The following is a 12002-nucleotide window of genomic DNA, read 5'->3' on the forward strand; positions in this document are numbered from 1 at the left end:
AAATTAATAGAGAGAGAGAGAGAGAGAGAGCATGAACATGAACATGAACCAAAATTTGTGATGAGATCAAGAAAGAGAAAGATACCTTATCAAGAAATAGGTAATCTGGATTTGCCACTACAATCATATGCATTTTTTAAATTAAAAAAACATATGGTTGAACACCCATGCTGATCAGTCAAAGAAGACCCACTGCGAGAAGAGAAACCAAAGAGAAGAGAAGAAAGGGAGGGGAAGGGACAAAAGAAAAAGCAAGGGCTAGATTTTTACCATTGGGCCTCGTTTGGTGTAATTACCTAATTGGTGGTTCCTAACTACTTCAGCAGAAATTGTAAAGAGAATGGAAAATGAGAAATGCAGATGGAACTTAACAATGTTATTGAACTAAGTCTATTTTTTGCAAAATGCATTTCACTTTATTGAAAACTGTGAAATGGATTTGAGTATAGACGCCAAACACAGAATCTTAAGGCCATACAGAGATTCAATTTTTATAAACAAAATAAAAAAGGAAACAGGAAAAGAAGGCAGTCCACACCAATGCATCAATCACATAGCTTTGAATTGAACAAGGAGAAGTGCTATTTTCCATGGAAGCCGATGCTCTATATCAGATAACTGAGTTACAACAGGAAAACCTAGCCACCCATGCAGCTCAAACTACAAAATTTAGTGCTAGAGGTATGTCCTGCCTTTGTCTCAGTTATCTACCTTTGCCAAGAAAGCTTTCTTCCACCCTCTCGCATAATCTCATAGGCAAGTTTGTATTTTTCAAGAGATGCTGAACCAGCCTCTATGTATTTACATGCTGTTTCCCTTAAACTCCATAGCATCAAAGCTTTAAGTTCTTGGGAGGTTCCCACTGATTCAGCATCACCAACAGTACCATACTCGGCATTTCTTGTCCATCGATGTAAGATGTAGTGAGACGGTATCTCTCTTATTTCTAATATTTGGAAAACTCTCAAAGCATGTCTACACAGCACGCCTTCAAATTCAAACATTTGACAGCTACAGCTCACATTGAGATTGGATGCACAAAATGTAACTATATTTTTCTCATTATCGTTCCCACACTTACGCAACAAATATCTACTGTTTGCTCCTTCTTCATAAATCTTAAATCCAAGATAACTATAGCTTTGTAACAGCTCCTTTTGAAATATCTTAAACACTGTAAGTGTATATAACCTTCTACACTGTTCTTCAACTGGTTCTTTTGTCTGCAAAAAAGCCTGCAAGTTATAAGTGTCAAAGTCCTCTTTTCTTTCTTCTTCACGACGTTGCTCAAGACCTCTTTCATATCGTGAAACAAACTCTACAATCGGTGTTTGGGCATTCAAAAGTGTGCCAAAGAATGAATCAATGCTTTCATACATGGAGATTCCAGCAAAAAATGCGGCCCGTAAGTATAGCGGTACCCAACTTGCACGGCTTTCAAACATTTCTTTCAGCCATACATTCTCCTTCAAACCATATCTGCTGAGAAGGGCATTCCATGCTATATCAAATTCATCAGCTGTCTGACTATGAAGAGTGCACTTTTCAAATTCACATTTAAAACCATTATCCATTGAACTGAGAAACTCCTGTTCTTTTTCCTTAATTTGCCACAATGAAAAACGGTGATGAGTCCCAGGGAAGACTTCGGCTATTGCTTGTCGGATGGCCTTGTCTTCATCAGCTATTATTGACAATGGATGCCGCCCAGACATTGCCCTAAGCCAAGTTTTAAACAACCAAGTGTAAGACTCCTGAGATTCATCAGCAATAAGAGCACACCCAAGAAGCACCGGTTGCTTATGGTGGTTCACTCCAACAAAAGTAGCAAAAGGAACCAAATACACACTTTTTTTGTAAGAAGTATCTAGAACAATCGCATCACCAAACTGACTGCAAGAATATCTCGATCTCCCATCAGCCCAGAAAATACTCATGCAATTTCCATCTTTAACCTCTACTGCATGAAAGAATCCTGTATCTTCTGCCTGTTTGCTTTGAAAATACTCAAAAAGCACATGATACCAATCACTCCGATTGTGTTTTTCTCGCCATCTTTTCACAAGGTTTTTGTTATATTTGGTAACTAAATCTTTATTTTGCAAACCACCATTCACCTCCTCTATGAATCTATTTGAAGCATTCAAACTGCCTTTATGAGTTTCCATTTGAGTCCCAAGACCATGATTATGATCTTCCCGAAGACGGTCCACTACCCATGTTCCAGATTCTTGTCTCTTGATCCGCATATATGCCCCACAACCTACTCTTGATGGGTGCTGAAACCCTTCCTTCGAGCAAACAAATCGCCTGGATGAAATTGACCCATCATGCCTCGAGCGAAACAGTTGACCAATTCGAACTCTAAATCCTTTACTTGCTCCATACGAATGATACAATTGGTATGCTTCATTAGCTGAATTAAACACTAGACCCAAAAAAGGTTGAACTTTGGATTGCCCATCATCTCCATCCCTTTTAACACGTTTAACATTAATAACACCAGATGGGCACGGCCGTCTATCCTCTACATCCTCAAGCAAATTGACTTTTGACCTCTGGGTTACATCAGCCAATGAATTCTTAACTATAGGTAGCTTTGACTGCATAAAAGGAGTGGGGTTTTCGCCCGTAGATTCAAGATCATGATTGTGATCCTTCAAAAAGTGGTCAATGACCCACTTCCCAGAAGCATTTCTTTGTACCCTTATGAATGCCGGACAGCCAGTTCGTGAATTGGTCTGAAACCCCTCCTTTGAGCAAACAAATCTTCGAGAGGAAACTGACCCATCAGTTCTCGATCGATAGAGCTGACCTGTCCGAATCTTAAAGCCCATACGCTTTGCATATAGACTGTAACACTCACGTGCATCATCTGATGAATCAAACTCTAACCCCACTTGGGGTTCAAGTCTAGACCCTCCTTCATGCTCCCCATTGACATAATCTATTGCACGTACCATACCTACTGGCTTTGCCTTTATGACCATGTTCCCACACTCTTCACTGCTAGGATCAGTATTTGAACTGCATTGGTATGAAAATAAATATCATGTGCTGTAAATTTACACATCGAACAATTAGCAAACTGAGAATACTTTCACATTGCCTTCTATTTTTTATAGGGAAAAAATTTAAACCAATACCACAATTAATTTAATAATAATTGACTTTCACGAGCATCATCCATCAAATCAAATCAAATGCTAGCTTTCACATTGCTATTCAAAAGTAAAAATCTACTTGTATTCTACTATACAAAGGAAGGAAAAGCAATTTCACTAGGGTCTCATACCACAATCAATTTGCAGCTTAATAACTAATATGGTTAAAAGACGGAGGAGAGCATTATAGAACAAGCTACTCAAAAAATTGATCAAATTTACCTGATTGTAAACACTGAAATGGAAATGAAATAAAATTTGAACCCATTCCTCAGCTGAACACAGAAGAAATTTTCACAGGGAGGAACAAAAAAGTACAGACACAGTGCTTCATTTACTTTCTTCCTTTCTTTCCTTCTTGGCTAAAATTCAATGTACTCCCTTTACTTTTACCTCAATCGTCCAATTAGTTCCTGAGGAATAATTTTTTGTAAATTTAATTAGTCCCTCACTTTGTCAAAATGAGTCAATTTGGTCAAAAGGCACCAGTTACTAATTTTACAATTGAAGTAAAAGTCAATTTCATTCTTTCTTTTTCTCTTTTCCATTTTACTGTGTGTTAGAAGGGTCTTAAATCGAGAAAAATTACAATTTTCAATCTACATTTTCTAAGCAACCAAACAAAGGATTATACAACCAAACTCCCCCCCCCCCCCCAAAAAAAAAGACTATACCCAATACAAAAAAATAGCTACCCAACAACAAAGATACTATAACAATCAATCAGAAACAACAAAATGAGAAGTCAACGCAATATAATCGGATTGGATTAGATAACCAAAAAAAAAAAAAAAAGTTAGGGTTTTTATCACTATCATTATTGTCAAAATTGAAACTTTTTGATTGGTTTACCTTTGTAAATTGGTGAAGTGGCTGGAGCTCGATTACTTGCTCATAAACAAGGCCAGGTGATCAAACCCCAGAAGATATTTTTTGGGATTCGGGGTAATAGATTGACATTTTGGCGGGAATTTGCTGGTAAGGTTTATGGGTTTGAGAAATGAGAGAAAACTGTGAGAGAGAGAGTGAGAGAGAGAGAGAGAGAGGGAGGCTGGGGTGGCTCGGTTTTGTGATATGTATAACTGAGAAAAGGGTTTTCTTTTGTGTCTTGGTGAGTACAAATTAGGAAATGAAAAACAGGGTTGAAGTTTGGTTCTCTTGTCATGGTTAGATTAGCTGTTGGTTGACCTTAAATTGGACCCATGTGGGTCCAATGTTAGTGACATCATTTAATATTTTATGTTGGTGACAAGTGACAACATTTTTGTTTTATGAGATTATGGAATTCTTAAAATTTAGTCACATATGATGGAAAAATAAATGGATGAAAAAGATAAAAAATGATATGGAAAAAAATAAGAGGAAGGAGAGGGTACTTTTTCATCTTATGTGTTTTTTTAGGAAACATAAAAAGGGGAGAGGACATAAAAGTACTGGTGTACCTTTCCTTCATTTGGTAAAAAAAGAAAAATGGGAAAGTTTTTTTTTTTTTTTATGAGAAACGAAAAAGTGGAAAAGGCTGAAAATGAATATATAACAATTCACTATGTTTATATCTATCATACAATAAATAATTTTTAATATTTTTCAAAATGGAAAAAAAAAATTTTATCCCTAGGTGTAGTTGATTAATAAAATCATCAAATGTGTGTTTTTAATTATATGACTTGACTCTCAAAATATTTATATGTGATCTTAATATAAACTATATAACTTGTTTAAACAATATATGTGTATGCTTTTATGAGTCGTCATATTTTATTTCAATTTTTCTATAAGAAAAATAATCTTATCTCAATCTGGCAAATATTTCTCTAAATTGATTGGGAGAAAATTTGTCCTTTAAAAATATAAGTAAAATAATAATTTTTATCTCTCTTATTTTTCTCTCTTTTTCATTCAATTTAGAGGATTAAATTCATGAGTTAGGGGAGAAAACAACTTTCATCCCCATTTTCTATCATCTTTCTATTCTCTCCTACCAAAGATAAAATGCTATTATTTCTCTTTTTTCTTTTCCACCCTTCATAAATCACTCCAACTAAACGTACTTCTAAAATGATTAAAAATACACATGATAATTACTTTGATAAAATTTCCTTGAAATAAATTTTGAATAGCAATGTGAAAGTATGTCCATTTTATAATTTAGTATTATATTTGTTCAAATTAATTAACAACAAAATTGATAGAACAATTCCTCTTATAAATCTCCCACATTATTTATGAAAGAGTTCAACTAATAAATATATAAGTGTTTTGGATTATTTTATAAAATAGTGGACGTGGGACTTACACTTCACATACTCTTCTCATTCTTCAAATGATTTTTTTTTTTTTGAGTAAATTCCACTAAACCACCATAAGGTTTGTGCTAATACTAGATCCAAAACTTTAAAAAAAAGATCAACTTGATCCTAAAAAGAAAATTTTGTCCTTGACTTCATTAGCACCGTTACTTTAGCTCAAACCCTTTTCTTCTTCTCGTCTCACACCCAAACCCTTCTCCCCTCTCTCTCTTTCTTAGACCTTTGGCTTTTTTTTCTTTTTTTTTCTTTTTTCTCTTTCACCCATGGCAGCTAAAGATTCCCTCTTTCATGGCCCATGTTTTTCCACTACCATCTTCCACTCTCTTCTCAAATCAATGCCATGAAGACATTTGGCTAGGGATTTTTGAGCTTCACATCACCACCACTGCTATTGTTCCATGCCAACAGCTCTGATTTTGTGCCAAACATGTTTGGGTCTTCGTCTTTAGGTTTGGGTCTCTATTTTTGGGTTTGGGTCTTTGTTTGTGTTTGGGTTTGTGTGCCAAACGTCAAGGGAACGTTTGAAAAAGACCTATGAGCTCTGCCACCACCATCGGTAATGCCACCACTAGTGGCCACCGATCTCTATCCTCTTTCTATGTTCTTTTTTTTTCTCTCTCTCTTTTGGTTTAGTTCTTTGTTGGTTTGGGTCTTGGTCAATTTAGGGATTGAGTTTTCTTATGTGATATAAGGATTTGGTGATTTTTTTATTTGGGTTTGAAAGGGGGTTTGGGTATGGTCATTTGCAGATTTGTGGGTATTTTTTTATTTAGGGTTTGTCTTAAAATGGCTCTAATATGGTGATTTTGTTGGTGTGTGCATATGAATTTGTGTGTATGATTGGTAATCTGGGATGATTTTTGGGGGTTTCAAGTTTTGGAATTTATATGGCTATGTGTGTATGTTTGTGTTCTATGACATGGTGCATCTGTGTAGTGTGATTTGTGCTTAAATCCATGCTTATATTAGTGTAATCACAGTGAATATAACCCAAATATCTTAGTATGTAATAAAAATTTATTAGAGAAGAGAAAAGATGAGAGAAGAGAATGAAGAGAGGGTCTGAGATGAGAAAGAGAAGAGTGAATAGAATGTGAGAAAAAAGTAACTGCTAAATGGAGTTAGGGATAAAATTGTCTTTTAAGGACCAAATTGGTCGTTTTTTAAAAGTCTTGAATCTAGTTGGTATTGGCCCAAATTTCAAGGTGGTTTAGTGGAATTTACCATTTTTTTAATGCTAGGGAAAAAACAAACAAACAAACAAATAAATAAAAAATAACTTCTTGAGATGTTTATGGCCAAACCACTTCTTAAGCCAATGTTTGCAACCGATAAGATTATAGCTCTAAGCCCCAGTTTGATAGAGAAGATATAAAAAAAACATTGAAAAATAGAAAATAAATAAATAAATAAAGTAGAAAATAAATAAATAAATAAAGTATCTACTCCGTTACTACCAGGATAATTTTATTTTATTTTTTAAGAATTACTACCAAGAATAACATAAATGAATAATAGAGATGAACAAAATCTTCAAACTAAAACAATTTTATAAGTTTGGGACTTTAATTAACAATATAAAAATTTTGGTACAAAATATACATGATATAAACTGTAGGCCAAAACATGGCATAAATTTGGGACAACATTTTATGTAATTTACGTTTTTATTGCATTTGGAGCTCAAAATACAGCACTTATACAAGTTTTTATATAAAACACCAATACAGACAGTATTTTATTCATTATGAGATAAGAAATGAATTTAAAAAATAAATTTTCATTACTTCATTAAAATAAACACTATTTCAAATTCCAAAAGCATTTTCTTCCCATATGATTCAAATTTGGGATCCCATGCAGGATTGATAAGGCTTAAGTTAATTATATCGAGTGGGTTTTAATTAGCTTAACTGGTAAAGTCTCTGATGGTTTAATAAGAGATGGATTCAATTTCATTAAAATAAACACTATTGGTGTCATGGTCTGATAATAAAGAGCTATCATCAGAAATGAACTCCATAACCCTCTGAAGAAAAAAAAAAAGTTGATTTTATTGAAGATTGTAAAATTTTATTTATAACCCATTAACCCTCCAGAAGGTCATAAACATTACTATATATTCATAACCTTTAACTAATAATCAAAAGAAGTTAAATTTTGTGTCCTATATATAATATTAAAAGTATTTTTAAAATTAAATTTTGGTTCGCTTTTTTTATTATAAAAGATAGAAAATTTGTGTTTTATTATTATTTTCTTTATATTTATGCTAGTAAAAAAAGAAAAAGAAAAAGAAAAAAAGAAACCAAGCTTTTAAAAAACTGAAACTAACGGCAATTTGCATTTGCAAACGACGCCGTATCCTTGTCGCTACTCTCTGGTCTCCTTCATCTTCTGCACCATCTTGTCCTAAACTTTCCAAAATTTTGAGCTTTGATGTGTTTTTTTTTATAGCTTCAATGGTTTCTAAAGACTTACTTTCAGTTCTGCAAATCTGCGCTAAGCATCAAAGTCCATGAATCCAGTAAGTACAATTTGAACCTTTTTCTTGTACTTGATTCAATCATTTTCAACACCATTCATTTTATGCAAATGCATCAATTTTAGTGAAAACCCATTAATGAGAATCACAAAGATTGATACTTGATGATGGCTAGAGCTTCATCATCTATCTTAATTTTCATTCGCCAAAACCCTCGTACTCGCCAAAACCCTAACACCCAGATCCGAAATCTCACTGTTGAAACCAAAGATGGTGACTTTAAGCCAAACCCAATTCAGGAACCATCACAAAAGGCACAAAATGAGTTCATAGAGATTGCCAAAGAGGTTTCTAGGATTACTCGAACAAAACCCAGATGGGAGCAGACCTTGCTCTCTGATTTTCCTTCGTTCAACTTCACTGATCCTCAGTTTTTCAATGAGTTAATAAGGAACCAAAACAATGTGCTTTTGTCGCTCCGTTTCTTTCACTGGCTATGCTCTTTGAATGGTTTTTCGCCTGACCCTCTGTCGTTGAATGCACTTTTTGATGCGCTTGTGGAGGCTAAGGCCTGCAATGCTGCCAAAAGTTTTATTAATTATACAGGGTTTAAGCCCGAGCCGGCTTCTTTGGAGCTCTACATTCAGTGTCTTTGTGAGGGTGGATTGGTTGAGGAAGCATTTGATGTGTTTGATAGATTGAGAGGGGTTGGAGTTTGCCCGTCAATTGTCACTTGGAATTCGGCTTTGTTGGGTTGTCTTAAGGTTGGGAAGACTGATCTTGTTTGGAAATTGTATAAAGAGATGGTGGAATCCAGTGTTGTGGCAAAAGTTGATGTTGAGACTGTTGGGTATCTTATTCGAGCTTTTTGTGAAGATAACAAAGTTTCAAAAGGTTATGAACTTCTTCGGCAGGTTTTGGAAGATGGGTTAGACCCTGGGAATGCTGCTTTTAATGATTTGATATCTGGGTTTTGTAAGGAGAGGCAATATAGTAAGGTATCTGAACTACTTCACACAATGATTGCAAAGAACAGAGATCCGGATATTTTTACATATCAGGAAGTTATCAATGGGCTTTGCAAGCAACGGAAGCAGCTTGAGGCATTTCGGGTTTTCAATGATCTGAAGGACAGAGGATATGCCCCAGATAGGGTCATGTATACGACAATGATTCATGGCCTTTGCAAGATGGGATGGCTTGGGGACGCTAGGAAACTGTGGTTTGAGATGATTCAGAAGGGGTTTATTCCAAACGAATACACATACAGTGCACTGATTCATGGGTATTTTAAGGTTGGTAATCTTGAAGAGGCAAGAAATCTGTACAAGGAGATGTTTAATAGAGGTTATAGAGAAACGACGGTCAGTTACAACACAATGATTGCAGGGTTGTGTTTGAATGGAAGGACGAATGAAGCTCATGAGTTGTTTGAAGAAATGCCTCGAAAGGATGTTGTTTGTGATGTGATCACATACAACACTCTGATTCTAGGCTTTTGTAAGGAAGGGAAGATTGTTGAGAGTACAAACCTATTGAAAGAACTCCTTATGCAGGGTTTGCAGCCATCAACTTCCTCATTTTCCCCCCTTATTGAAAAGCTTTGTCAGGCGGGAGACATTCAAGAAGCAAAAAAGTTGTGGGATGATATGCAAAGTAGGGGTCTGCAACCAATTGTCTGTACTCATGAGCATATCATCCTTGGCTTATGCAACCAAGGTTATGCTGCAGAGGGAATGGATCGGTTATTGGCAATGCTGAAGTGTAAGCTTAAACCAAAGAAAGAAACTTTTGAGAGATTGATCCAATGTCTCTCACAAAGTGATAAGTGGGATGACATTTTACTTGTATTAGATGTTATGTTTAGGATAGGTTATACACTTAGAGAAGGCATATGCCATTCTTTGGTTAATAAACTTTGCAAAGGGAATTCCCATTTTGTTGAAACACGTCTAGGGGAGATTGTAGAATAAAACTAATGCATCAGAGCTCTTCTGGATATGTTTTTTGTAATGTACTACCTCATTCATGATTGAATATATGGAGAGGATCAACTGGAGCTTTAGTAATGTTGGTAAACATCAACTTGAAGCTTTGTATTTCATGGTAATTGGTATATCATGAAGAATTGATGGCTATGATGAAGTTTAAGGCTGAAGTGCTGGTCTCTATGGCAGATACTAGGGCTGAACTTTGAATCATGCAAATAAGTGATTTTTTTTTAATTTCAATAATTTATTTATTTTATGTGCCTTTTAGTTCTATGAAAGATTTAAGCGAACTCTAACCAATAGTTGGGAAGTTAGTTGCTGCTATACCAACAGTGATGATACCAACAGGGGCTAGTCATCTCCTTAAGTTAGTTGACCATGAATTTCTAGATACATGCAATACTATCATGGTAAATGTTAGTTAGGCAGCTAGCTGCAAGATGGAGACTAGACCTCTTGAGACCTTGTCATTGGATTCAGAGTACACGAGTAACAAAGGGCTGCTTGCTGTGACCAAAGGATGTCCTCTTTTAAAGTTCTGAAGATACAATGTATTGATGTTACCAATAAGGCTTTGGAATCTATAGGCACTTGTTGTTTGTCACTAGAGTTACTGGTTATATACAATTTGCAGAGATTTACTGATAGGTCAGTTACCCTCCATCTTATGGGAATCTTCTATCAGTTTTACTTGTTGATTTCATCTTCAGTAGTTTCCTTTTTTCATGAGCACAAGAGCTTCATGAGATTCATCATTTATTTCTTTAATTTCTCTATCTGTCATTCATACAGATATATATATATATATATATATATATATATATATATATATTTTATAAGTATTCATATAAATACTTTATAAGCTTATGATGGAACTCAGTTTTGCCAATTGTTGTTTGTGATTTTTTTTTTGTGGGGCCCTTCATCTGAGTTATCATAAGACTTTGATGTGTGTTTTCTATTATTCTTGGACACATATATCTTTTATAGTAGTTGGAATTATTGATGAAGTTGAGCGAGTCTTTGTTGTATCATCAGTTCTAATTGGCCTCATTGTGCTGTCTATTCCTTTACTCCCACTTAGAATCTCTTTGCATATTTTTTTCGACATACGCATTTGAGGGGTCTAGGTGCTGTTGGCAATGATTGCTATTTCCTGAGTGACTAGGGTTTGGAAGCAATTGCAACTGGTTGCAAGGAGCTTGCACATCTCAAACTTAGTGGGTGCCATAATATCAGAACTTTGGGACTGGAATCTATTGGAAAATATTGCCAGTACCTTTCTCTCCCAACTTAATCTTAATAACTTTGGTCCGTAGTTATGATATTGTGTGCATTGATTGAAAGTCATGTTTTGGTCACAGCATCACACAAGCTACTAGCCTCCTTGCTCTTGAGCTGTTCAAGGATTCCATTAAGCAACCTGCTTTTACTAACCTGCTAAAAGTATTTAATATTGTTGCATTGATATTTTTGAAAAGTTACATTCAAAGTTCTGGCACTTTCTTTTTGATACTTATGCTTCCAAGATCTTTCAAGACATGGATATTCATCTGTCTTCTGTAGTAGTAGCCTTTGTAAAATGTTTTCCATTTAACTTAGTGGGTGAGGAAAATATTAAATTCATCAATTCGAATGTTATCGAGTATGCATAAAAGTATCTTGCCTTCCTCTCAGTCAAGTTTTTGGATGGTTTAGTCACATGTTCCTTGCATTTTATAAATGAGTTCTGCTTGAATTCTGCTTAATTTGAAGTTTATTTCTTGAATTTTTGGATCAAAGCTAATTACCTTTTCTTGGCTTGTGGCTAAATATGTCACATATGTTTGATACCATCTGTAGATACTTTTGTGATTACATTAATCTTAGCTCTGAAAATGTGGAGGCAACTCACTGAGTTAGCACCTGTTATTTTGCCAAAGGATAGGTAACAATGCCCTTCTCCAAGTTGGAAGGAGCTGTAACTTCTTGCACGCTCCTCACTTGGTAGATTTTTTTGGTGTAGGAGATGAAAGCATTTGTGGTATAGCTCTCATGATTAATTCTTGTATTG

At 35.1% G+C, this 12002-nt stretch overlaps 2 protein-coding genes across 4 annotated transcripts; one reads left to right on the plus strand and one right to left on the minus strand.

Moving 5' to 3' along the window:
- Positions 1-355: 355 nt before the first annotated feature.
- On the minus strand, positions 356-4324 carry LOC142626255 (protein FAR1-RELATED SEQUENCE 7-like). 3 transcript variants are annotated; one of them, XM_075800057.1, is made up of 3 exons: positions 4017-4294; positions 3387-3577; positions 356-3027 (listed from the first exon to the last, which is right to left on the minus strand). In XM_075800057.1, the coding sequence occupies exon 3, from the start codon at positions 2988-2990 to the stop codon at positions 708-710; it is 2283 nt and encodes a 760-aa protein (XP_075656172.1). In that variant the 5' UTR covers positions 2991-3027; positions 3387-3577; positions 4017-4294; the 3' UTR covers positions 356-707. The 3 variants fall into 3 exon arrangements, with proteins under 3 accessions (XP_075656172.1, XP_075656171.1, XP_075656173.1); XM_075800056.1 differs by lacking the exon at positions 3387-3577 and having other exon boundaries at positions 4017-4324; XM_075800058.1 differs by lacking the exon at positions 3387-3577 and having other exon boundaries at positions 356-3057.
- Positions 4325-7833: 3509 nt separating this feature from the next.
- LOC142623711 (uncharacterized) lies at positions 7834-10187 on the plus strand. The gene has a single exon (XM_075797162.1). The coding sequence runs from the start codon at positions 8123-8125 to the stop codon at positions 9929-9931; it is 1809 nt and encodes a 602-aa protein (XP_075653277.1). The 5' UTR covers positions 7834-8122; the 3' UTR covers positions 9932-10187.
- Positions 10188-12002: the final 1815 nt, after the last annotated feature.

Source organism: Castanea sativa, chromosome 2, assembly GCF_040712315.1.
Source record: "Castanea sativa cultivar Marrone di Chiusa Pesio chromosome 2, ASM4071231v1".
In the NCBI taxonomy this organism is placed as follows: domain Eukaryota; kingdom Viridiplantae; phylum Streptophyta; class Magnoliopsida; order Fagales; family Fagaceae; genus Castanea; species Castanea sativa.

What these genes read in the sequence shown, in the direction of transcription:
- LOC142626255 (XM_075800056.1), bottom strand. Translation starts at nt 2,990, where the DNA reads ATGGTCATAAAGGCAAAGCCAGTAGGTATGGTACGTGCAATAGATTAT.
- LOC142623711 (XM_075797162.1), top strand. Translation starts at nt 8,123, where the DNA reads ATGATGGCTAGAGCTTCATCATCTATCTTAATTTTCATTCGCCAAAAC.